The sequence below is a fragment of the Sceloporus undulatus genome, chromosome 4 (assembly GCF_019175285.1).
Source record: "Sceloporus undulatus isolate JIND9_A2432 ecotype Alabama chromosome 4, SceUnd_v1.1, whole genome shotgun sequence".
In the NCBI taxonomy this organism is placed as follows: domain Eukaryota; kingdom Metazoa; phylum Chordata; class Lepidosauria; order Squamata; family Phrynosomatidae; genus Sceloporus; species Sceloporus undulatus.
The window spans coordinates 122,451,664-122,479,561 of NC_056525.1; the positions used below are offsets into that span (position 1 = coordinate 122,451,664).

The 27,898-nt window shown below is 41.9% G+C and overlaps 1 protein-coding gene across 3 annotated transcripts in view; it reads right to left on the minus strand.

Moving 5' to 3' along the window:
* Positions 1-6,827: 6,827 nt before the first annotated feature.
* KIAA1614 (KIAA1614 ortholog) overlaps positions 6,828-27,898 on the minus strand; it is a 63,334-nt gene continuing 42,263 nt past the window's right edge. For all 3 annotated transcript variants that reach the window (XM_042461589.1, XM_042461590.1, XM_042461591.1), the window contains 5 exons: positions 27,508-27,694; positions 18,968-19,247; positions 17,079-17,197; positions 15,898-16,082; positions 6,828-8,682 (listed from right to left, as the gene is read on the minus strand). In XM_042461589.1, the coding sequence (XP_042317523.1) occupies positions 8,489-8,682; positions 15,898-16,082; positions 17,079-17,197; positions 18,968-19,247; positions 27,508-27,694 (965 nt within the window). In that variant the 3' untranslated portion in view covers positions 6,828-8,488. The remainder of the gene's footprint in view (positions 8,683-15,897; positions 16,083-17,078; positions 17,198-18,967; positions 19,248-27,507; positions 27,695-27,898) is intronic.

The window sequence follows — 27,898 nt, forward strand, 5'->3', positions numbered from 1 at the left end:
GCATCCCTGCCCTTGCCGCCTCCAATGGTATTTCTGTTAAGGAGAGCCACAGCATCTGAGTCAGAGCAAGGCGGTCTCCCCGCCTGCACCAGGCTCCCTTCAAAGTGCCATTCAAGGGGAGAGTGGGAGGCCTTTTTGTGCTGCTTTACAAGCTCTTTCTTGAAATGAAAAGCACCACAAGAAGCCCAGAGCTCTCTCCCTCCCCCATAATAACACACTCTCCCTCCCACATGCACATACACAAACACACTCTTCTGGGAACTGCCAGGCAATCTGTCCAGACACCCTGGAGTCATTAGCATTGGCCTATGCGCTTCTGGAGGGAAAAGGGAGAACAAAAGCCAAAGTTACTCATCCTGGGAGGAGGGTGAAGGTTGGCCCAGCTGGGAGAGCGGAGGCAAAACCGAGGCTCGGCAGGTGGCTCCTTGGCTTGGCTGCCAGCCCAGAATGCTTGGGCACCAAGCCTGTCTCCTGCTGCCTCCGTCCTCTGGCTCTCTCTTGTGCCAACAGGAGCCATGGGCAAGATGCTCCCTAGTTGGCTTTGCCAGGCCTGTGGGAAAAGCCAGCATAACAGGGAGCCCCATTTTGAAGGAGTTACTGTGGCAGCTACAAAATGTGTTGTGGGATAGCAGGGAGGCATGCCTGAAAGGAAGGGATGAACAACTTTCACTGGCAAAGCACTAGCAGCTGCCTCTTCCCAGTGGCACAAGTGGTATAATAGAACCACAGAGCTGGAGGGGACATTTAATCCAATCCTCTGCCATGCAGAAATACACTACTAAAGCACTCCTGAGAGAGCACCATGCAATATCTGTTTGAAGACCTTCAAAGTAGGAGAGCCCATCATCCTCCAAGGCAGCGCATTAAACTCTTGGCTCTTATCTTTACGAAGTTTTTTTTAATGTTTTGCATAGGTTGTGTTTACATAAGAAGTCACTGAACCCTGCCATCCAGAAACCCACAACTAAAGCATTCCTGAGAGAGGACCATGCAATATCTGTTTGCACACCTCCAAAGTAGAAAAATCCACCATCCTCCAAGACAGTCCATTCCACTCTTGAATTCTTGGTTCTTACCATTAGGAAGTTCTACTGTTTTGCATAGGTCTTGCCTACATACGTCACATTCTGATAAGGAGTTTGCTGCTGCTGTGTATATGTGCCTGCTTCCACGTTGCCTGTCAATTTATGGCAATCCCGTATGTCATAGAGATCCCACAACTCTAAATCTGTGGGAGATGCTACAGCTTCAACTGTAAGTATAATTTGCAGAAACTGGGTGTTAGGAATTTCTGGGGGGAGTGGGAGGAATGAAACGCCCCGTAAGAGTTTGGTCAGAACTGAGCATGTTTAGTGGGCAGAGAATGATGACTGAGTATTGAAAAGAATCAGAAAATTCAGGTGGTGGTGGTGGGGAGAAACAGAATGGCGCATTGTGGAAAGAGCATGTCTGGGATATTAAACAGGAGCATACCACATCACACCATATTGCTACATGCCCCACCTCTAGAAACCAATGGCTATGGCAGTTTTTTTGTAGGAATAGTGCTGTACCACTGTAAAGGTTTTGTGTCTGATTTGAGTACTGTACAAGACAAAGCCACTTTTTTATCTTCATTCCGTGTCAGTGTCACAGATGTATGTCAGAGAAGCCAAACCATAAGGCAGATGAGGACACTGTCTCAGGCAGCAATTGCTGGGAGACAGGGAATGTTCATGGCAGGCGCCTCCGACTATGTTCTCCCAAGGATCACTCCCCCCACAAGTTAATACTGAAGCATAGGACTGTCCCCTTGTTCTGTCACAGGAGGTAGGCCCTGGTGGTGTCACGCACAGTCCCAAAAGTACCAAGTCTAACAGGAAACATTTGTTCTCTCTCTCCCATACTAGGGCCTCAGAGTCATCCACTAAAACTGAATTGTCAGAGATAAAGGGAAGCACTTCACACAGTGCATTGTTGAAATGTGGGATTCACTGTCACAACTGTATATAAAGTGATCTTGTAGCCCCTTTGAGACTAACTTTAGAGGTAGTGTCAAAGGGGCTATAAGATCTCTTTATATACCAGTTGTACAGACTAACACGGCTGTATCTTTGAGTTATGTACATAGTAATGGCTGCCAGTTTGCACTATATGGAAAAGGGATTGGACATAGGAGTGTGGCTCTGGCATGGCTTTTGGACTCTTAAGATGTATGCATCTTTTTAACAGCATACCTCCAAAGTGACCTGAGAAGCAACTTTATTTTGGCCTGTCTGTTCGGGCCCATAGATTCATCTTGGGTAAGCCACTGAGCCTTAAATTGATGTTGTAATGATTGTCCAGAATACCCCATGTAAGCGGCCCAGAGCTCCTCAGAAGAACAGGATCAAGTGTGAAGAATAAAAGTAAGGGGGTTAGGATCCTTCCCTTCACCACAAAATGGCATTTAAAGATTTCTAGGGGCATCCCGTTAAAAGGAACAACTGGAAACTACAATAGACCAGTTCAGTGAAAAGACTGCTAATAAGTCAATTGGAAACACCTAAAAGCAATATTAAGGATAATCCTAAAGGCCTAACATTCAGAATCAATTCTGTCCTATTAGAAACCAAATTCTCTGAGCCTACAACAGAACAGAAAACCAGAAAGGCTCCCCTAGTCTTAAAGAACATCGAACTATCAACTTTGGTACTTAATACCAAATATAGTACCTGGGTTGTTCTCTGAATGGTGAAAGCTGGAGAAATTGTGGTGCAAAAGGCACCTGTTTATCTAGGTTTTTCCAAATGCACAATAGCAAATTAAAGTTAATGTTGACCCAAAAATTGGATTACTCTGTTTGAAAATCAATGCAGATCCCTCAAAGATAAATAAGTAATTAGCTTTTTTATGTTTAGCCGCAAGGCTTGAAATCACTTCAAAGTGGAAAACTCTGAGCTGTTTATCAATAAAATCTTGGTCAAAATGGCTTTGGAGTGTCACTTTGATGGAAAAACTTAACTTCTCGTCTTTGACATATGAGTGACAGAGAAACTTTTTTTTTTTTTTTTTGCAATTTGGTTTCCTTTTATTGACGTCTATTAATCATTCAAATGATTTTGTTGCCCCTCTTAAATCACGCATCAACATGTAGAATGATGTTATTACTAAGAAGCACTCAAGGTAGTTTATTGCATATGATGCAGATTTCAAGACTGTGCTGTGCTTTGTATATCATCAAAATGGATATTTGAAACATGTTATTTGGTACTTTATCTTTGTGACTGTTTAAATAAAGTACAATAAAGGTTTATTTAAAAAAAAGATTGCTGGGGGTTAGGTAGGGGTGCGAAGGAGGGCTAGTATAGAAGACCACACACTTAACCTTAATAGTATCTTGATTTTGAATTGCGTATGATCAAGGGGCATTTCGTGTCTGTTTTTCAGCTCCTCCTATTACAATTTTAGGAGCGCAGTATATAGTGCATGGTTACTCTGAACATGATCAGAAGCCATATATATATATATATATATATTGTCTGTCTGTCTCTTTTGGTATGTTCTTAGATCTTAACCCAAACCAAATGGTTACAGCATCTGTTTGGAGAACCCAGGCAAGGCCAAGTAGAGGTTAAACTCCAGCTGTTCCCTTCCTTCCTTTTCAGAAGGGAGCACTTAGAAGCTCTGTTGCCCATCTGGCAGGAGCATCTTTCTACTGTGACCTCTGGCTGAAGCTCCCCCCCTTGCCTGCATCAGTGCACAAGTGATAGTGCAGGCACGGATCAAGATTATTAAATATCCCCATTTGCTAGAAGGCCAGCTGTGGCAGTCAGAGGAGAGAAAAGGGGAGAGGAGAAAGACCGTCATATAGTCTCCAAATTACATAAGAAAGTATCTATAGAATCAGCATTAGCCCAACTGGTCCAGAACAATTAATGACCCCCATTTAAGCGCCAGTGTAATATGTTGGCTTCAAACCCCCATTCACCAAGGTAGCTCCCTTGGGTCAATCTCCATCTCTCAAGCTAATCTATCATACAGGGTTGCTGGGGAGGAGAAGAAACATGGATCCTCCTGTTCAGTCCCTTATAGCAAGGATGGCAATCATGCAGCCTTCCAGATGTTGATGCACTGCAACTCCCAGAATTCCTCACCATTGACTGTACTGGCTGGGACTGATGGGAGTTGCGGTCCAACATCTGGAGGGACATACGATTCACACCCTCGCCTCAGAGGAAAGTCATAGCCTTAAAGTAACATCACACTATTTGTCACATTTAGCTGCTCATGCTCCAGCATGAGCAAGCCATACCCAAGAGCTGACCTGGAATTTCCCAATGCCATCCAATGAGGCTTACACTGTAGCCATGAAGACACTAATTTCCTTCCTTTAGGTATTTGGGCAGAGACAGATCAAGCTCTGCTGGAGCCTTAAGCTGTGTCAAAATTAAAAGGCCTCCAAAAAGTGTGTGTTATAAAAAGTATTATCAAATAAAACTTGAAATTTAGTAATTACAGCTTTTGTTTCTATACTGTGAGAAAGGCGAGATATAAAAAAATAAGATGATGATGATGATGATATTCATCAGCCTAACATATACTGATGTCCTAAACTGTATGTGGGATAGGACTATGTGACAGTCTTATTCAAGCAGACCACTGAACAACTATCACCAGACCACGGGGTGCAACATCCAACTTCTTTGCTCACCTTTGGAAACTATCAGTTTCTCTAGCTCGGAGGTGGAAATCACATAGTTCTCCAGATGTTGGATTGCAGCTCCCAGCATCCCCCACCACTGGCTATGCTGGGACATGCATTATCCCCATCCATTCTGTAGTATATCTGACCATGAAGCAACATGTGTATATGGTAGGCTTCAGCCTGAGTGAGTTCCCTACCTGTGTAGCTGATACAGATATATCCTGGAGTCATTGCAATCTGTATAGTCTTTCCCAACTGAGTACAAGCTGGCCTTGGGTACGGTGGAGGCTAGCTTTTCCCCACAGCTTTGGAAGAAAGCCTTTGCTGGCTGGCCACTCAGAGTTTAAAAGCTGCACAGCAAACTTCCCTTTATTCAACCATTCATTGCATTCACCTGAGAAGGATCTCAGAGAACCCATTTCCCCAGCTTTTGATGGACCATAGCTTAGAGCACTGTGGATAGCAGTTGTGGGTTCAAAGCAGTGCTGTCAGCTTTTCAAAACAGCAATCAGGAACAGTCTAAATTCAAGATATACAGGGCTATTAACAAATTTGTGTTCTAAATACAAATTAAAATATCCATTTCAGTCATGCTTTTCTGCAAAATTAACATATTGTCCACATTTCTGTCTTTATGAAAAAATAAGCTGTCCAACCTTCAAATAGGAGGCAGCCTTTATAACAAGGGATTCCTGCCAGACTTATAAAGGAAACCTTTCCAGCCCCTCAAATCAAGCATGTCCCTTATAAAAAGAGACACCTGGCAATCCTAGTTTAAAGCCACATCCAGGCCATGTAGACCTTTAAGAAAGTGTAACTGATCCCCCCACCTTCAGGGAAAAAACAATAACAAATGGCTCTGTACCTTCTCCAAGCAATCCTAGTGTTAACACTGTCCCGTCACAAAAATCCAGAAATGAAAAGCCGCATGATGATTCCATTTTCACCCCTTCTTAAAAGGTTTTCGCTTGTACAAAAAATGGTGGAAGAAAGGAAGGGGAAACACAGGAGGGCTGCAAACTGAAAATGGGATAGACATCTCATAAACTTCCAGGAAGGTGACCATGCAAATTAAAGCCATGTCTAGAAGCAGGCATAGCAGGCAAAACATGGTAGGGGTGAGCCACTTGTAGTGGAAGAGCAGGGTCTGAGTAGGGAAAGGAGCTTAACAGTCTGGATATTCATGAATATCCCTGCACTACCCAAGGCCAGTTGCTCTCTTTCCCAGTTTGAAGTCCACCACAGTGGGTTTGTGAGGATAAAATGGGGGTAGCCTAAGATGTTTCACCCCAAAAGTAGGGCGGGATAAAGACAGTGAAGTAGTACAGGTGTTGGTCAAAGGGGTGCCCCACACAAGTATATATTGTATACACTGTATATATATTGTCCTGGCTGTATTCCTCTTTAACACCATCCAAATCAATGTCATTACCTTTCCAAAAGCTCTGGTAAAAGCCCCCCCCCCCCCCCAAATAATTTCTGAGTTTGTCAGTGCTGAGGAGCTCTTGTCTTTATAAAGTGGGCTCTTGGTTTATTCATTGCATGGACTGGAATCCTGCTCATCTGCACTCTGTAGGGAAAGAGCAGCTGTTAGATTTTTCTGTATAAGGCACAAGAGTGTTTTGAATTCCTTCCTTATTCCTCCCAACAGGGACAGGGCCATGTGTTGTCTCAGGTGGAAAGTGTTCACTGTGCAAGGGCAGACCAAGAGGGCAGACAGGATCTGTGGAGAGCAGAGGCTGCTATGCCCGTGTGCCTGGCTTTCAGAGGTTGCAGCTAGCCCATCTCCTCCGATAACTCACCCACAATGCTTTACTTTGAAGACAGCTCAGAGCAAGGTATTGCTGAAACTGCTGCTGCAGAACAAAGTAGTGGATATGGCTTGCCAACCCCCACCAAATCTTCTTTTCCACATTTCACTTCCCGCAGAGCAGAGCAATGGGGAGAGGGCCTCCCACTATATTTCAACACCTCTCACATTCTACACAGTCAGCCATGGGTTAGAACACAGAAATTCCTAGGTTCCCCCCCTAAACTTCACATTGTTTGTGTGTGTTGCCCTCAAGTCGCCTGTTGACTTAGGCCAATTCCATGAATTCCATAGGGCTTTCTTAATTCAAAAAGCTACTTTTCCATCGAGTTGAGGCCAAGAGCATAAGGGTGTTTAAAAAAATAATTTAATCAGAGAATCATGACGAACCAAGGTAGAGAGGCTACCCAGTACTGCCAAGAGCAGCTCATGGCAATACACTCACAACAGCTATATCACAACAGAGACCTCTCCTGTCACAATCAGGTCTTCACTGCAAGGCTCAGGAGTGAACCTGGTCATTTGAGATGGTGGGAATCCAAGGCAGTTCCAAGACAAATGATAAAAAAAACCCAGTAAGAGCATATTCAGGCCACATTCTCCCTAGACTGGTAAGCCTGATTTTTGAGCTGTACCATTTCAGACTTGCAGGCACTTCACATAACAGAATGTTTCTCCATACCAAAAGTAATTTTTAAAAATTACTTGCATGCCAGAAGAAAGGTTTTGGGCTACTCTTTTCACCAGACTGATAGTTTTCTATAAAGAAACTAATGAGCATTCAGTTTACATGAAACTCACCTGTAGTCTGAAATGTAGTCTGTCATGAGAATGAGGACATTGTCGTGTGCTAAACTTGATGGATGGACAAGAATGTGATGGCCAGGCTACAGTGCCTTATAGGGTGATGGAGCTACCTGGCCATTACTCAGAAAGCTTCCTCAGAGGTGAACACAATACTTCAGCAGGCCCTTGAAACTGGGGACAGTTGCCAATCTCCTGTTTGTGGACCTCTTGTAAGAGGACAAGCCAGAGTCTTCTTCAGACAGTCAACACTTGTGAACATAATGCACAGAAGCAGATGATCCTCAATAGAGTGCGCTGAGCTCTTACTGTTAGGAAACAGAGTATCAGTGCAAGTACAGTAGCAACAAAACTTATTTAAAAGTGATTTAAACTTTTGTGGCTCCCTAACAGGACAACAAATGATACACAGATCGGAAAGCTGATATTTGCAGCACAGAGATGCCTGTTCATAGCACAAAGAGAGACCAAGAGGTGGCCCAGTCTGAAATCACAATCTTCCGGAGAGGGCAACGTCTGCTTTCATCTAGGGATGCTGTTACCATAGTTACCCAAAACAGAGTTGACGGCCTCTTAACTCCTGGAAGCTTCCTGAGGAGAATATCTGTTGGCAGTGTGTTCACATTTTGCTTCAGCATGTGGAACAGATGCATTTGAAGAGATTTAATTTGACGAAGGGCAATGCTCATAGCAAGGACAAATTGTGAGCCTACATATCTTTGAAGAGCCTTTATGTACCCACTTGGCCTACTGTGTTTAGAATATTGATTTAAGATAATCCAGTATCCTTCAGATTTTAAGGGGAAGAGTGAGGATTTGGGGAGGTGAGGAGATACTGTTCTAACCAGCGCTTTGTTAAATGCTGTCCTGGTCACTTCATCCCACATGTGCAGGAAAGCAGGTTGGTGCCAAATCTTCCCTGCTAGTTCCTGTTTCTTGGCAGTGGGGGTGGGGAGAGGGAGAAGGGCAGAGGGAGAGCCATATTAACAGATAAAATATTTAGCATGTACCAGCTTGCAACACAACACAGCCCACAAGATTGGGCTGTGCCACTGCCCAAGTCCAGGTCGGAAAGGCATTGATAACCGGGATGTGAAGTAGGCTCTGCTCAAATTCCCAGGCAGGCCCAGTAGGCACTGGAGGCTCTGTGTTGTGCAGCAATAGCTTCACCTTCAAGCAAGCCCCTGCAGACATCCTGGGCTTCTTTACTACCGCCGAAGAGGCCTCTGCCTCAGCACTCTAACTGAGAGGGTGTCTGTCCACAAGAGAAGTTCATTGATTTGGGCCAGGCCCAAACCAGCCACCTTGGCACCATTCACTTCTAGTATCTCATCCCCAACTCCTAGGAGGCCTGCATAGAGCTTAGCTGTGTTGGGGTCTGCCATCTCTTGTACGTAGATGCCTGCCAAGAAAAAAGAAGAAGTAAGTATCACATAATGAGAATTAGGAGGACCACCACCACCACCACCACCACCACCACCACCATCATCATCATCCTTCTACATGTACAATACATGGCCAGAGCAAGCATTTTCATATGCAAAGTGGCAGGAGCAGGCTATCTTCAAGTAAGTTTGGCAATGCCCTTCTAACTTTCAAAATAAAGGCTGGAAATTCAGGGAAGAATGAGAAAGTACTCTGCAGTACCCTGTGACTATTAGAATAAAATGGATGCCAAGTGGTAAATAAAGGCAGGTAGAAACTTTGAGACAGACAGCGATGCAAGCTGCAGTTTCTGTTGCACTGAGAAAGAGAGGCTGGACACTGGTATGGGTCAAATGTGATGGTCAAAAGGTAAACCTTCAGCTGGTCACTTTCTATGCTATTAGCTATTTTATACTTGAGCAAAGGAAAGCAAACTGTTAATCAACACACAAATGCATCAACACAGGAGGAAAGGGTTCTGATATGAGGAGCTGGATAATAGCAAGGAAGGGTAATGTTTATATCAATAAAGGAAGATTTTATCTCTTTAGCAGCCGAAAAACTTTCTGGATAGGGGGAGAGGGAGTAAGAAATTAGAATCTGTCTGGCCTGACAGCATCCCAATTGATCACTGAAACTTTCTAGGGTGGAGACAATGCCTGAGAGGCCCAGGGTTAATGCAATGAAAACATTCAATTTTTAGAACTAGCATGCTCATGGCCAGGACAAACAGTGGTCATCTTAGTCATAAATACTGCAACATTCCCAGAAGCCTGCTTGGGAAAAGAACCTGGGAACATCTGTGTTCAGTTACTCCTGCCATTTGACCTACTTTTGGATAGTGTTTATTTCAAAAAGATTGACAGGGGGATTCTAGTGCAACAAGATCCTTGGGAGAATTCTGAAATTTGAATCTGCTCCAGGGCTGTAAGATGACATCCTAAAGTGGCAAGTGCACTGAGGGCAAAGCCTGGAAAAAGTGCAAGCCCCACAGTTGGCTAGTGGCCAATAATTTTTCCAAGCTGAAACTGAGGCTTACAGGAGCCTGATGATGAGCCCAACGCATTAGGGAATATATCAAGTGTCATGCTTCCTAGCAGCAACAGCACAATCTCAATTCAGTTTCACGTTAGACAAAGAAGTGAACTTCTTAGAGCCTTGGTGGCAAATCTATGGCACGTGTGCCCTCTCTGGCAGGCGAAGCCATTTCTGAGGGCACATAGAGAGATGAGAGGTTAGGGGGAAGAGTAGGAATAGGCGAGCACCTATTCCTCGCCTTCCCCCTGCCCTCCCGTGCCTTCAGCTGTCTCCGGGGAAGTCTCACCCCCGGAAGGTGGAAGTACCATCCCTGGAAGTCCCGCCCCCTGGCACTGGGTAACACCCAATGCAGGAATGCTTTTGCATTTGGGCTCTCGGTCTCTCAAAGGTTCACCACCACTGTCTTAGAGTATAGGAAAGTCATGATTTCAATCTGCTTGTCTGATTTCATCTCCCACAGATTAGCACTCCAATATCTCTGGTCCAGAGGCAGAGCAACAAAGATAATTGTGGCATGTCAATTTAGACATCATTCCAATCTGTAGCAAACTATAATTTTAAAACCTAGTGTAAAGCTTGTGATTCTGGGTGATGCTTGAATTGCATTATGGAGAGGGAAAGTATTTCCAAAGTAATTTCTAAAGTAGCTAAAGTATTTTTAAAGAAGTTATGTGAGTACAAGTGCAGTCTAAAAACAAAGATGAAGGAGACTCTCAGGCTCCCTATAAATGTGTGTGTGTGTGTGTGTGTATTACTCAACCCAAATTCAGAATCATTTTGTAGAAGCAAAGTCAAAACTGGAATTTCAAGAATGCCTCTTGGGGAAACATTATGTTTGAAAAGTAATTGGGCGCAATCTCTGTTTTAACCCCTTGTACCTCTACAGGTCTCCTTCTTTTTCTGGGATTAGTGCCATCCCACTTTCCTTTTACAAAACGAAAAAGAGGCTGAAGTGAGGCAGAGCAATTGCATAAGCAAGGGCAATCTGTTAGAAAGAGGCATAACATTATCTTGCTGCTCAAAACACTGAGACCACTAACATAGGAAGTTCTCATAAGGCAGTACAATAGGACCTGTTCTGGCCTATCCCTTTATCAGACTAGCTGGCTTCCAGTGGATGAAACTAGTGGTGGTGCACAGAAGATGAATTCCTATTTGAGAGGCTGTTAATTTAGTAAGCGTTACAGACTAAAGTTCTGATAAACTGGCAAAGAAATGGTCTTTTTTTGCCTTTTCTTGTTGGGCTCTATTGGTACAGGAGGGTGAACTGCAATGGGGTTGGGACCACCTTTCAAGTTGGCCATGTACTTGAGGGCTACACTGTTGTTGTTTTTTTAAAGGCTTTTTAAATATGTTGAATTAGCTACACACACACATGCACATGATTTAAAATCTGCTGAAAATAATTAAATGCTTTATTATAGTATTACATTTATTTTTTAAAACAATGTTTAACCATAAAAGCTCATTTTTTTTTACTATAAGTTCATACTTATATTCATTTGTAAGTGAACGTAAAATGTATGTAAATTGAGTGTAACTAATCAGTACTGAACAAATAGACAATGGTGAACTTTGTTCTTTTTACCATGAATTTCAGTAGCAAACTTGTAAGTTGTTTCTGAAATATGGTGGCTCTAAAGTGAACCTATCACAGGATTTTCTTGGCAGAATTTGTTCAAAGGAGGTTTGCTTAGCCTTCCTTTGAGACTAAGGGCTGATTCTCACTGGCCTTTATGCCGGGTTACCAATCGAATCCAAGGAATGGCGTTCCTATTGGAAACCGAATTAACTCTAGAACAGTTCTAGAGTAACCCGCAATCGTTTCTACTTAAAATCGAATCGTAAAGCGGGTTTTTATTTGATCCGTGTTATCATCATTTAACGCGGGTTAAAAAAATAGAAGGGTCGAACCTACATTTTTTCCTTGATTCGGGACAGGAATCGGAGTATGTAAATAGGAACGATCAGCCTCTGAAATCGGGTTAACTGGATGGGAGGAGCAGAGCGCGATGGGCTGGCCTGGGGGTGTCACCCTCTTTGGTCTCTTTCTGCATCGCCAGCACCATTTTCTTCCATTCGCATAGACTTTCCCCCCGGTGGATTGCAACCTCCCCTCTGTTTGAGGAGAACCACTGAACACCATTTGTAACAGAGAAAGGCTGGATGCACAGCGATCTGGGGGGAAATAGAGCCTTTCCTTCTCTCTTTCCCAATGGAATCTGGGGAGACATAGGAAACCCTGGATGTGTGTGTGTGTGTGTGTGTATTCCACTTTATCTCTATCCCTGGAGACTTCTGCCCTCTCCTCTTTTGTACTGTGTCCGCCTTTCTATCCTGGACGTCTCTTGCTCTTGCTTTATTCGGCTTTCACTCTCTCCTCTCTCTTAGGTCTGCAGCCTCTTGCCTCTGGGATCGTTCTCTTTTCCCCTTTTCTGTCTTGTGTCTCTATCCAACTAAAACCCACTGCCTTCTCCTCCTTGATCCCATTTTCCAACCCTGGGCTTTGGATCCAGAGTCACCTACTGGGTCTCTATGACCAAGTAAGGATTTGAACCCTGGTCTCCAGAGCCATAGTCCAATATTCAAATCATTACACCACACTGGCTCCTGTAGCTTGCTATGTCAGTTTTTTGAAAACTGGGGAGTACTGAAAGACAAAAGAAAGGGCTGGGGGAACATGCCTGCCCCATTCAACAGGATTATAGCAGCCTTTCCTTATTATTTATTTATTTATTTATTTATTTATAGTATTTATAGTGGCCTTCAGTAATATCCTGTGAAGAAATCAGAGGACATAGGAGAAGCCAGAATGAAGTGGTCAGTATTTAGAACAAATTCAGTGGGCTTGGAATTCCACTATTTTTAGGATACAGCAAGTGATGTCCATCCTGCCTCCCCCTCACTCAGAGTTAGAATACACCTGATCCAGGAGCCATGGAGTCTAAAAACTTCTGTGAACATGTATAAATGTCCACTGAGTCATCATGCTGCGGTGGTGGAGGCATACTCCCTACATTGTGTATGTATAAATTATTTCCTTTGCAAGACAATCAGTTCTACCATTTCACAAGAAAAGGGCTGCTGTGTTCTGCATGGGTTGGCTGATGCTTGTTGGCATAACAAAACCTACATCTATCACTCATCCTGAGAGCAGGTTGGCAAGCTGTTTCCAAATAATTTTTCTTTTAAAGGTATTTACAAGTGACAAATATGTAAATTGTTTCAGTGCTCTTTTTAAGAAACAAAAAGTGCATTTCCAGGCCACTCTGGTGAGATGGAAAGAGAGAAGGCAGCATAAAAGCATTTATTAATAAGTTTTAAATTGAGAAATATTCAGATGATGCCTCCTCTTTTCACCTGTTTGAAAAAGTCTGGAGCAGATCAGCATGTAGGCCAGTGAGGAAATGACAACTTGAGCTTCCAGAAAGACACTCTTGCAAAGAGAAAAAGAGTTCAGATCAAAGAGTATAAAGAATGGTTTATTTCTGAGGAAAAAAGATGCACAGCTAGACTTCCATATACAAGAAATGTGAGCCAAACAGGAGCCTCATAAAGGATCAGACTCCAGATCTTTGCAGAAGTGAACTTTGCAGACAGTGGACTTGTTTATGCAACAGAGTAATAATTGGTGCTTTTATTTATTTTTTTCTAAACTGGAGTGAGGGGGAAGAAAAGGCAAGAAGCAGAAAGTTGACGGGATTCATTTTCTGAATTATGGATACAGCAAGTCTGAAATATTGTGATGAACAGAGAAAGGCTCATAGACAAAGAGCAACATGTTATGCTGTATACTTAGGTATACAGCCTTAAACTTGTAGAGATAGTGAAGCCGGAAGAGCAAGAAGCCCTGAAAAAGACATCTAATGCTCTTCAATCCACTTCAACCACTGCAATATTCCATAAGTGATTATGCTGATGATATATATTAATCTATAGTTACTTCCACACTAGCTGTTGTTGCTTTTTACTTTATATCATTCACTCACTCAATTATCCTTGAGTATTGAAATGATATGGCTCCCAAGCAATGTTTTCTTATGGTCATCTCACTTCCCCTTCTCTTTCTCCCATAAGGGATCTCATGGCAGTGTATATAGAGTCCTTGGGTTGTCTCCTGGCAGTGAACAAATCTAGACTTGCTTCATCTCAGCAAACCTGCTGCATCCAATGCCCCCAGATGATGTCTCTAGATTGGTTTTGCATGTGAGAACTCACATAGCACCACTGCCATGCTCTCTCTGCCACAGAGTGAGAGAGCATTTGTAGTTTGTCCTGGCCTATGTCCTTTTGGAAAAACCTGGTGATGATATCTTTTCCCAAGGATTTCTGTTTTCTTGTTGTTTTATCTACGTTGCTATCATCTGTTATGTATAGTGCACCTATCTTGTCATTATAACTATCCAGGGTGTTTATTTGCCGTTTTAAAAATACAGTAAAACTGGATCCATATTCAGTTAGGTCCATTGAAAATCAATGTGAAGAATTCACCATGACTTTTTTTTAATTAACTGAGAACTAAATGCATATTCCTTAGTGGGATCTAGTCCACTTGTGCATATGTGCAGAAGTAGAATTCTTTTAACACAAAAGCAAAGTGCTTATTTTATGTGTGTTTTGTCAGCTTCAACAAGGTAGGGATGTAAAGAACAAATATACTGCAAGTATTAAAACCAGTACTTGGCCAGGCTAGCCCTAAGTCTTTTTATTCTGTGATTTTAATTCATCTTGTTTATTATGATTTTATGTTTATTATATATTGTAGTTCAGTGATTTAGTGTTCTTGAAATATAATACACTTGTCCCTCCAGATTCACTGGGGTTAGGGACACAGAACCCCCGTGAATGTGGAAAAACCACAAATAACATAAACACTATGTTTTTCCCTGAGAGAACACCTCTCTAGGAATCTCTAGGTCCTCCAGTACAACTCTATGGTCAACATCTGCTAGACACTGATCATAGAATTGCACTGGAGGAGCTACAAATGCCTAGTGGACTGTTCTCTCTAGGTCCTTCAGTGTGATCTTTGGTTAAAGTTGACCATAGAGTTGCGCTGGAGGACCTAGATATTCTTAGAGAGCAACATATTAATAAAATCCATGAATAATCAAAGCCGCAAACATCAAGACCACAAATGTGGAGGAACGTGTGTACATTTATGAAAACAAAGAAATAATGTTCAAACAAAATTCTCAGATTGCAATTCCAACCTGCACATTTCTCTGTATAGTGCCAGCTCACACAAAGGCACTTTTGCAGATGTCTTTGTAGTTTTAAAAATGTGAGGGGGGGTTACTAAATGTGAACATGGTTACCAGCACTGTGATAAAATGCATTTATTAGATGTGGGATATTAGCAAGAAAAGGCAACTCATGCATGGACCACATTTATACTATATTTATACTTCCAGATGACTGAAGTTGATTGTCTTTAAAGAAAGTTCTCTGTGTGGCAGCACAATACATTATCTCCTATCTCTCAAACCTGCCTCAGGACTAAACTAAATGAGACGTTCAAGATCTATGATCAGATATCCTATCTCCTTCCATTTCTTTCAAAGGCTGGATGCTATGGAAGAGAAGGTATGGTCGGAAAGAGAGTATCTGTGAGCCGTTTGGGTATAATCTGCCCCCGAGAGCCAGCATGGTGTACTGGCTTGAGCACTGAACTACAACTCTGGAGACTATGGTTCAAATCCCTGCTCAGCCATAGAATCTCAATGGATGACCTTGGCAAATCACATTTTCTCAGCCTCAGAGGAAGGCAAAGGAACTCCTTAGGAACACCAGAAGTCAGAAATGAATTGAAGGCATACAACACCAATCTGGCCCCCTAGGCTGACACAACTGGCCATCATGTTATAAATTGGAGGATTCTGTACATTTAAAAGGTCCCTACGATCTATAGCTTAAGTAAATGCATGTTTTCCCTAGGATACAGTTGAAAAGGTATATACAAATTATAAAATAAAATTAATAAACATCTGCCAGCACTGGGGGTGGGGAGCTATGCTAACCAGTAGCAGGAGCACACATAATATAATTTCCAAAACCCAGAGACAATGCAATAAAAAAATTAAGTTGTGAAATAATGGTATAAATATTCAAGATTTCAAAAAAAAAAAAAAAAAAAGATCACACAGAACGATACCTGTGTCTGGACGGCCATTTCCTGAAGAGACACGAAATCCAAAGTTTCCCTGAGGAGAGCGCTGCAGTTCTAATTGGCTAGTCCCATCTGGAAAAACCTCTACCACTCGGCCAACAGTTCTCACTAAGTCTGGGGAACCAATGTCCTCCACGCTCAGAGAACGGCGTTGTTGGGACCCTGCTTTCCTGGAAGGAAGGAAGAAAAGAATCTGTATGAGCTGAAACACGAATTAGCAAAGTACATGGCTACTGTATACTGTTCCATGGCTTGGTTTTTAGCTTCCATGCCTTGCTTTTTAATGAATATTGGTCCTAATGCATTCAGTGGAGTTTATTTCCAATGAAAAGTGCCTAAAATAGGAGAATTATTATTCCCATTTTCTTCCAATCCTACTCCAAGAATGCTATTTCTTATCTCTAGTACACTTGACTGTCAATACAGGTATCAATATTCTATCCATCATATTCTTCCATGCCTTAATGAACACTATCAGAATTGCTGCCAGAATCTAAATTCACATCTGAATTTGTATATAGTTTATTCTCAGAGGTTTAACCAATTCAGGCTAAAAATATGTAAATAATCATTTCTAGAACTCAGGTATAAGAAGCATATGGTTTTAAATGACATGTACATGCAGCAATGTAAACTGTACATGATGCTAAAGATGCTGGAGGAATGGCCACAAGAACAGAAGCTTTTCCTTTTATTTAACTAACGTTAGATGAGTAGTATGCCTGAATTTGGGCAAACTGCAGTCAAACTGACCCAGGGAACAAAGTAACTTTTCATGAACCTTTTCCTCTTAAGCAGGGGTGCTAACTGTGGCCCTCTATAAGGTTTTCAATTGGCTAGAGTTCATGGGATAAAATTAAATGAATGTATTGAATGCAGAGATATGCATTATGATGATAAGATATAAAGTGTTAACTGGCTAGAAGACAAAATGTTTTACTTGTCTGAAATCCACAGTTTAGAAAATTTACCTTTTAAACCACATTGCCCAGAACTCCTAGCCAGCAGTGGCCATACTGGTCAATGGATTCTGGGAGGTGTTGTTCCAAACAGTAAATTTCCCACACTCTGTAAGGGTTCTGTAGGACCCAGACTTTGCAGGAAGAAGTGGCAAAAGGGAGAAGGTCAGGGCCATTGACAGCCACCCTCAACTTCTTCCGCCTCACCTGTTAGGATTGGCTTCATCTTCCCCCAGCAGATAAAGACTAGACCTGTCAGTTTTACCCAATAAGGATTGCAAATTTTGAACAGAAGAGGCTTTTCTTGGTTGTCTGAAAGGTGACACCTAGTGGGAAAACACAATTACTGAAAGTCAGACCAAGAGCAGAAGAACTGAATTTCAGATACAGAATGAACGTAAGCAAAATTACCATTCAAAACCTTAAATAATTTACACACACATTGCCCAATGTCTTGCATATTGGCCTCTTCAAGATGCAGGACAGACTTGCTTTTATTAGAAGATTTTAAAGGACTGTAGATTTTTTAACATACTCATATTCTGGGAAACTACAAATAACCCTATTGCCATAATGTATAGCCAAGTTATGCGGTATCAGGCAAAATGATATGAAGATTTTAAAATGCAAGCTTTAATAGCAGCCACGGAAAGCAAGCCATAACATAATTTGGCACAGCAACACTTCTGAAAGATGCTCAGCCCCTTGGTGATTCTCCAGGGGTTTAAAGGAAAAAAATCTTGGAAACTGGAATGGTATCACCAAAAACCATCTGCCTATAAGCCACTGCGTTACAAACTTGGGAAGCAGACAGATGAGCCAAAGTGGGCATTTCCAGTCAGCTAGGATGTGGTTCCTCATTCAGCCATGGAAACCCACTGGGTGACCTTGAGTGAGTTGCACACTCTCAGCTCCAGAAAAACCTTTGATAGGTTTGCCTTAGGGTTGCCATAAGTCAGAAATGACTCGAAGGCACACAACACAACAAACAGACATTGAAAAATAGAACAGAATTATGGCCTGTTACAGCTGCTTCGGGTCTCTTTGGAGGTATGCTGTTTAAATGATGCATGCATCCTAAGAATCCAGAAGCTGCACCAAAGCTGCACTTCAGTGCATAGGAATGGAGTGTGGCTTTGACATGACCTCTGGACTCTTAGGACCCATGCATCATTTAAATAGCATACCTCCAAAGAGACCCGAAGCAGCTTTATTTTGGCAGTCTGTAACAGGCCTATGAATCCCTAAATGTGCACAACAAATGAAATATATGTATGAACATATACATCTTGTTTGGTGATAGAAACAATCTTGGTCAGGATAGAGAATTCACCCCATTTGTTATCCTGTACATCTTGGTGGCTTTAACTGATTAATCATAATTCCTTACAGCAGTGGGTTTTTAAACTTTTTGTCTTTATTAATCACTTTTTAAATTGACTCATTTCCTAAGAAATTCCCACAGAATCAAAGCATATTGCTGAGGATTCTGGGGAAAGTTCTAGGTTGCATGCTCTGAACTACTGTGCTTCATTATTGCTCCCTCATGAAATGACAGTCTGACACTGAACTGTGGTCTTCAGCTGAAGAGATGGGACCTACTTTAGGGTCATAACCTCATCTAAGATGGATTGTACCAACAACACTACCGCAACACAAAAATATATAATAAAGAATTAAGTGGCCATGTGTTAGAGATGCTTTAGTGGTGAACTTCCTTTACTGGCAGCATGTAGGACTAGATGATTCTTGCAATTTCTTCCAACTCTACAATTCTATGATTCTGTGAAGACCATTAACCTAGAAACCCTCTTAATATCTATGTGACTATATATTCAAAAACTTCCTAATATCCATGTGACTATATATTATAAAGTGTGTGTGTATGTGTTTTGAACATGTGCCGGAGGAGTGCAATCAATAGAGATGGGTAGTTTTTCAAGGACAGCTTGCCCACCATTATTTCCAAGGGGAATAATGTCTCATGTCTCCCTAGAATGTTGTTTGAAAACGATCTTACTAAATTAACATAGGTTCTTGCTCCATTTTGACAACCCAAATCTACAGCAACTAGCAAACATACACTTTTAACTCACAAGCCGCAAAGATTGTAGGGAAGGGGCTTTCTTCAATTTGGGTGAGCTGGTAATGCCAGGGCCTGGTTCCTCAGTGGGTATTGGGGTTCCTGGCTCTGGGGCACAAATCTGCTCCATACTGTAACACCGGAACCTGCCCAGCTTCTGCTTGGTGTTCTGACTCAAAGTGGTGAAGAATTTCTTTAGTCCTGATGTGGAGGAGGAGGAGGAGGAGGAAGAACTACCCCCTTTCTTGGCATATAGCTTCTTCTTTGGCTCTGGGTAGATTTCTAAGGGTTTGCTGGAAGATGAAAGAAACCAGACGAGACAGTTATGAAGCAGGAATACTCCCAACTTAATTTGTCAGACTGTAATAAATGAGTCATGGCTTTACAGAGAATTCTAGAGCTTGAAATAAGGAGCAAATTTACTTTATATCCCAACTTCTCCCTGTATAGGATCCAAGGTGATAGAAGCACCATATTTGTATTCAGATTCATCATATTACATGAACATGTTGGGGGCTATAGCAGTCATACACTGCTTTAACTTCTTACTGCACTTCAAGTCTAAAACTGAAGAGGCTTTTTAATCTCCTTTCCAATGTATAGTGGCAAAGATTTTCATCACAGAGAGGCCAAAGGACCAAGTGATATTACTCTATTCCTAAAGAGAAGCTAGCCAATTTTTCTCAGAAGATCAGGTTTCACGTGATTAATCTTTTCCCCTCTTCTATTCTGTATGGCCCCATTCCCACTGGGCATATAAAGCGATGTATTTCGCTGCGATTATGACTCGGATTTTTTCCCCAAGTCATAATCGAATCTGACCCATCGTTCCCATTAAAAACGGGTGCAAACAGTCCTGGGGTTTTTTACCCCCATTTTCATTCCCATTGGTGTTTTCCCTGTGGTAATTTGAAGTGGTTATTCTCCCCGTTCCCACTGCCCTTCCGGGACCTTTTTTTTAAAGCAGCTGTCAATCAAGCGCTTAAGCACTTGACATCACGGCCAATCAGTCGCTTAGACGCTTTTCTCCTCTGGGAAAGGGAGCCTCTATTCATCCTAAACTTCTTTGTGTCCCAGGCTCTTCTGTGTCTCCCCAGACTCCCTCTGGAAGAGAGAAGGAGCCTCTATTCACCCCAAACCCCTTTGCGTATGAGGCTCTTCTGTGTCTTCCCATAGTTCCTCTGGAAGAGAGAAGGAGCCTCTATTCACCCTAAACCCCTTTGCATCCCAGGTTCTTCTGTGTCTCCCCAGACTCCCTCTGGAAGAGAGAAGGAGCCCCTGCTTCCCACTCCACCGGGGGAAAGGCTATGCGAAAATGGTGCCGGTAATGCAGGAAAGAGAACAAGCGGGTGACACTCCCAGGCACTGCTCCTCCCATCCCCAAGTTCCCGAATCAGACACCCTTTCGTTCCCATTTGTATGCCGCAAATCAGACTCAGGAGGCACAGGAAAACTTGCTGAAAGTGCACTGTTAAATTAAACTGGTTTATCAATCACTGATTCGGGGTTTTTCAAGATAATTTGATCACATGGGAGTCAGATTTGAATTCCAATGGGAACGATTATCGGAGCAACGCGGATCGAATGCGCGCTCAAATGGGAATGATGCACCCATGATTTGCATCCTGATTCGCATTATAAGCCAGTGGGAACACGGCCTATGTCTGAGATGGGATTATGTTATTTCAGACTGCAGGTGGAGAACTACCTGTTTGAATGAATGATACCATAGAAGGAGGGTAAAGATACAGAAGTCAATCTTCTGTTCCACCAGCTGTTGTTTTGACACAACAATTATTTTGCAAGAAGAATATCTATATCTATGATCAACTTAAACTGAGTATAGTTATTCTGTAGATTGAATGGCTATTATTATTGAAAGAGTTTAATATATTAGGTATCTGTGCCAAAGGAATAACTATTACTTTGCTTAAAAAACAGCCTCTGGTCTCTGTTGATAACTTTGCAATATTTATATAGTTCTTATGAAAGAAAATAACAAATCTTCTTTACATGCACTATCCTAACTTCCATCTGAAAATATATTCACATACAGGGCTTTGGTATCTTGCCCCCACCCCCACCCCCTGGTTACTTCCACTAAAACCTGAAATGGTGCCTCTTATTGTTTCATGGCAAATAAGTCTGTGATTGAAAGCTTGCCACCCATTCCTACTTGTCTAGATAATCTTATCAGACTTTCCTTGTGATCAAAATCACAAGGGAATAGGAAATGCCATTATGCAAAGCATTAATCACCAATCCTTTTTATGAAAGGAGTCTATATAGAGAGTTGAGTTTAGAAGATGTTTGATATCAAAAGGAGGTCTGGTATGCTGGCCTGCTCCATAATGGGAGATCCAACTAAGGTTCTGAAACTGTCCTCAGTTGTGCCTACAGAACGCTATTATTTTTACAGCACTATTAATACCCATGAGACTTTATAGGCTTATATAAGCAAAGACAAGACCCTGCCTCAAAGATCACATGAAAAATTTTACAGTAAAGGGAGGACAGAGACAAGAGAAATGAGAATCAGGAAAATTTCCTTTTTTTGGATTACACTCAGCCCTCCGCATTTGCAGCTTTGACTTTTGAGAATTGAATTATTTGTGGATTTGATTAATATGCTCTCTCTGGGAATCTCTAAACCCTCCAGAGAAATTCTGCTGGATGTTGATCAGACTTGCACTGGAGAACCTAAAGATTCCTAGAGAAAACACTTCTCTAGGCATTTGTAGGTCCTGCAACATGATTCTATGGTCGAATTCTGGCAGATGTTGACCACAGAGTTCTGCTGGAGGACCTAGAAATTCCTAGAGAGGTGTTCTCTCAGGTTTAAAAAAAGTACTGTTTATTTATTTGCAGTTTTTTCACTTTCATGGGGGGCCTGTGTCCCTAACCCCAGTGAATGTGGAGGGACAAGTGTATAACTCACAGAATTGGAGCTGGATTGGTAATGCCAATCTTAGAAAAAGCACCTTTTCCAAGATCTGTAGGAAGAGTTCCAAGATTTAAATGACAGCAACATATAATTGAAACTGTGGATTTTGAAGATAGATTTGAGACACAGAAGGATAGAGAAAGAGATATAGTACCACCTTTAGGAATACCAAAAGAGGTGCAAGCCACAAGTGTGGCCCCATGCATACTTTTTTCTTTTCTGGCTAAGCCAGTGGAGTGGATAGCAAAGAACATCTTATTCTCTTTTGGAGAAATAGGAATGGACTGCAGTTACAGAAATCAATACCTCTCTCAGAACCAGGATGACAGCATGACCTTACAAACATTGGTTCAAAAGGCCCTGCTTCCAACATGCTCCCCCTATGGCTCACATGCTTTCTGTCACATAACTGAATGGGAGCCAGTAAAAACTGAGTCTATCTGTCTATCACTGCCCCTTCACCTGCATGTTGTTATCATGGGCTTTTTTTCTTGGCATGATGCCCCAGTGTGACCGTTTTGTCGGTTCTCAAGAGTTAATACAGAATACTGAGAACTGGCTAACAATTTAAAGATTAGCAAAACAGCTATTGTTTCAATAGTGGGTGTAAGGACGGCCTCCTCTTGCATTTTTTATTTCTCAGCTCAATAATCCACCCACGCCATGTAAGGTACCTGACTGTTCCTAAGTATGAGGGCAGCCCACTCAGTGTCAGGATTAAGCACTGCAATGGTCTTCCTAAGGAACAATCCTTTACTTCCCCATCTCAAGAGTGAATGGGAGCCCACATGGCACTTTAAAGGGATGCTGGCTAAGGCACTAGCAATGTGATGGCTACTAAACCCTAATCCCCAGCATCAGCTGCTGTGGATCAACTTTCAGCACTTTGGCATAAGGAAATGATCCTTCATCTGCCTAGCCTCAAAAAGGCTCATACCATTTCTTTCAGAATTTTATGGGACAAGAGTCCAGACAACCATGTCTTCTACTTGTTAACTTTATGGTCTCTATGCCTCACACAAATGGGAACGCAGATAAAAGAGTGGGGCAAACCACGATTACCAAAGCCATCACAATGAGATTAGAATGCAGCCAGCCTTGTCTTGGAGGAACTTGGTGAGGTCTCTCTACTACCACCCCAAAAGCCTTCCTAATATGTGGATTTTTCCTACTTTCTCATTTCATTATCGATCCCTGTTGTATTCACAGCTGACGCTCTTACAAACCCCTATATGATTCCTCTCTATTACAGCCTAACTTGGCAGTAGTATTACTAGGGCTGTACCAATTCAGACTAAATGCTGCTGACGCTGAAGGGATTTTGCATTTGTTTAGTTTATTTATTTTTTTACCAGCTCAAATTAGATGACAGCATGGTCTGAACTAAATGCATGGTTTATTTCGTTAAATGTGCATGTCTTGGCTAATAAGTTAGACATTTAAAACTTTGTATTGAAGGAAACAATAGGGTAGCTTTATAAAATTTTAGACATAATCCCTGGGTAAAATAGAAGAGGCTTAATTTTTGAGGACCAAGATCTGTAGCCATAGCAACAAATTTCTGGGGATGTTGGCAGGAACAGAGAAGCAGGTCAAGGCAGATTTCAGGGAGGCAGAAATGGGAAGGGTAACTAGATTCAGAGACAGCTGGCAGAACCAAAAACATGGCTTTAGCTGGCAGCAACAGTGAAAAGCTACAGCTAAAAGGGCATTGCTGTGAGAGCAACAAACCCACCTGGATCTGGGTGAAGGACAGTTGCAGCAAAAAAGACAATGAAAAAGAGGTTGTGACAGAAAGCAGAAACACAGCAAGCCCTTTATCCTTACGAACAGGGAGCATTATGCCTCATTTTACACCCCCTGCTACAGTATTCCTCAGTGCATACAGATGCAGCATTGGGAACCAGCTAAGAGCATTGAAAAGAAACAGATTAGTATTGGTGAGCAGAAATAAACATGTAGATCTGTCTCAGACTAGGAAAAATCACAGACCTTCCTTGCCCAGGAATGTCTGTTCAGACCAGCAGCAGCTTTAGCAGGGTTTTAGGCAAAATTGTTTCCAATAAACTGCTTCTCTTGATCCTATGAAGTGAAGAACCTGGTACCTTCTCTTTCAAAAGCAAATGCTAGAGTTACAAAATTGCCTGAAGATCTCATTTCAACCCCTTGCTTAGACACTGGGTGGACATGGGAAAGTTTTTCACAATTTAAATCAAACTTGCAGGATTGTAGAAAATCCATAATGAGAGAAACAGGGGTTCACATTTTTCTGTTGGCCACTCTGGTCACGGCAAAGCCTGGCAAGCACCCAGGTCATAGCAGCAAGCCACCTGTCCAGCTTCTGGGCCATTCCCTTGGGGAGGTATATGGCAAGGGAGGGGGGAATATGAATGGGCTTGGGTGCTACTGTATGTGTAACTGTCAGAATGAATCCATCTACTTCTGTAGGCTCAAGGTTAGGAGGAATGCTGGTCATTGGTCATGGTCACAAGGTAGTATCACACTGTCCAAAGTGAATACAGCAAGCCAAACTCTTGCAGCCTTGCTAATCCCATACAATTTAGAGGGATGATAAAATGTGATAAACAACAGAGTGCAGCCATACTCCAAAAGGATAAATGTTGAACAATGTTAAATTGGAATGTGGGCAAACATGTACAACCATCTTTGTGACATGATTTTAAATACAAATAAGGTTTAGAAAAGCTTCTTTGTTTTTTAAAAAGAATTTTCAAATTATGACGATAACAGCAAAGACAGCTCCTGATACGTCACAGTTCCTCTCTTTGACTCTTTGGAAGCTTGTTTATCTTTTCTCTTCCCCCATATTGTGCATTATCATGAAGAGTGAAATATTGGAGAAAGCATGCAAACTAGGTAGATTGAAAGATACAAGTAAGTAGTTCATTCAGATCACAGATTATCTAGAATAGGCTTTTTCTGGCCACCTTGAGAGATCTCAAATAAAACTGCCAATGAAAAAAATAAGCACTCCATCTTTTTGCACTCTGTAGAGGTTCCCTATCCAACATGAAGTGGTGACATTGATGAAGGCTTTGCTCAGAATCAAGAGCTGGCAAGAGAAGTAGTATAACAGGGGTTGCCCACTCAGTTTGGATATTTTGAAAAAAGTGGGTCAGATTCTGGGAGCAGAGGAGCTTTAACTGTTCAGTATTTGATCTGATAACCTTCTAGGGAGAGAATGCTGATGTATCCACAATATTTTCTGTGATGGTGTAAATGCTTGAAGTAAGGATGGGGAAGAAGAAGAGAAATCATTCTTTTCCAGTACAGAATCTTTGTTTGGTTGGCTGACAGGTTTTGGTACTAAAACCAATGTTGTAGAAGCACACCCAGAAGCAACATAAAAATCAAAATCAGTATCAAGGAAGCAAGTAATGATTACAATGATAAAGGTGCTACTAAAGTAGATGAGACAGATGGAAAAGGCAGATCAGCAAGCTGAAAGGCTTGAAGTATTGGTTTCGAGCTCAGCTTCGGTAGGACGCTTGGTATCAGAGCAAAATAAAGCAAAGTAAGAAGATTAGAGTTCTGCAACTATAATGGATGAGGCACTGTTGCAGATGGCTGGCACTAAACTCTTACAGAGATGATGGAATACAGGGGCGAAGGTGTAACTCTTCTTCCTCCATACATTGGGACCAAACAGATGAATAACCTTTTATATGGGGCCTTAACCTTGGAGACTGATGGGTAATAGTAATTATTATTATTATTATTATTTATTTATTTATACCCTGCTCTTCACCCAAATGGCTATCAAAAGGCTAATATTCTTAACAGGAATCTTCTATCCCCATATAATCATAATGACCAAATCCACAATGATGCTCCAAACAAACCAAATATGGGGAGTAACTCCTTGAATATTCATATTCTCTCCTATAATAAGGAGGCCAATATTGCTCTTGGTACTAAGGAGATGCCTCATGGGACTTTGAGTGGGACAGCATTTTCAAGATGAGTCTTGTTTCAATGCAGCTGTACTGAAACTGAGGATTTGTCATGGTGTGAGGACCCTTCTCAGAGCTCACCCTTCGTATAAGAAGCAATAAAAACAGCATCAGGCAAATCAGACTAAGGATGTTGGTACCCAGATGACAGGCTCTATTATCTCCCCAGCCTGCTCACAGCAAGCCGCAACAAATGGATGGTGGTCAGAGATGATCAATACTAAAGACTTGGCACATGCACTTCATTTCCTACTGAAAGCAAGGCACTCCATATTCAATCCAAACTTTTTTCTTAACACCTTTTTTTGGACATCTTGGTTCTTTTCTTTTTGGTGGCACCTTCAGAAGTAAACTCATGAGACTTATGCCTCTTCCTAGAAGAAACCTCCAGAGGCCTTCCTGGAACTGCAGGGACTCCTTCATGAGAAATATGAGGTGAAGTAGCAACCAACATGGGTGCAGTACAACATGTGCTGGTCAAAACATTTTGTGTCAGTGGTGCAAGAGTGAAGGTGGTGCCTTTCAACAATGACATTAAAACTAAAGTAGCATCAAATGCTATAGATACTTTAACTGCAGTTTTCTACAGTAGACAAAGCAGGAGTTTTAGCAACTAAATCAGCTGAACGTAAGAGCCTCTTCCCAAGCAACCAGGCACAGCTTAAGCTGTCTTTTTTTAAGCCTTGTTTTGAAAACCCATGGCAAATGGAGCAGAATTGGCTCTTACATCCTTCCCCTAAATAATAAATAATAAAGATATTAAGAATGCCAATCCAAATGAATAGTCTTATTTTCACATGAAGATTGTAACTTAAGAAGTGTCTTAGAAGCTGTCTGCTAATATAAGAAAAGACAAGAGAAAATCTTTTCTCACCACAGTGAAAAGCAACCAAATAAAAGAAAATATTAATCATAGAACAAAAAGTTAAAATTTATAAGGTGAATTGTTCAGCAATGCAGAAAACGTTCCTAGTGTCACTGCTAGCGTGGTGAGCAAAAAGGAACTGGGGAGATTTACCTGAGGCACACTTAAAGACACGATGTTAAGGCAGTGAAGACAGGGTTCCCACCAAAGACCGTTCAGCTCTAGAATGTTGTGAATGTATGCAGGTGCCACAACTCATTTGTGTGTATTCATACAGACCATGAAGAAGACCATGATGTCACATTCTCCACATGCTTTTCTGCTACGACATATGCAGGCAGGGTGGCTTTCTCAAGAGAAGATCTTTCTTTATCCATGGAGACTCTCCACAGGAATTTGAATCTTGGAGAATGAGGGCCCCAAAGGTTCTTCACAAAGCACCCTCCACACAAAAAGGAGGGGACAAGCACAGTCTGGAGAATGTCTTAAACCAGGCTTCTCTAACCTGGTGCTTTCCAAATGTGAGAAACGAAAAAGCCCATCACCACCAGCTAGCTAGCACGAACACTTGCTTGGGAAAGGCTTAATCTCACTGAGAAGATTTTAACTTTGGAAGGGAAATTCGAAGATTAAGTGGAAATTTCCAATATTAAGGCCTTGGGGATGCTAACAGTAGAGTCCTACTTTAGAAAAACGAGATTTCATCGCATGGCTTACTCCATAAGCATCTGTGCCCCCGCTTCCTGATAATGCATATCATCTTTACTTACCACTGGACTGCACTTGTTTGGGCTGACCTTGTCTTCTGTGCTTCTGTTACTGGAGCTTCTCTACTAATTGACTGAGCACAAGTGGTAGGGTTGGTCTCCTCAGTTGTCAGGGAGAGATTGATGGCAGTAAAACCAGTGGCACTGGGATTAACAGGGGGAGCACCAAATGTTGAGGATGATGGAGTTCCTGCATCAACACAAACACTTCCATTTACTGCTCTTGGATAGACCTCTGCATTCTGCAAGCATGACAGAACTTAATATGTAACAAGACAAAAGATCTTATGTCAGATGATGTTCTGTCCATTTCTGATAAGTGAATGGAGTACCCTTTAGTTTTATATTACTGTATATGCCCATGTATACATCTAGGATTTTAGGTCAAAAAACT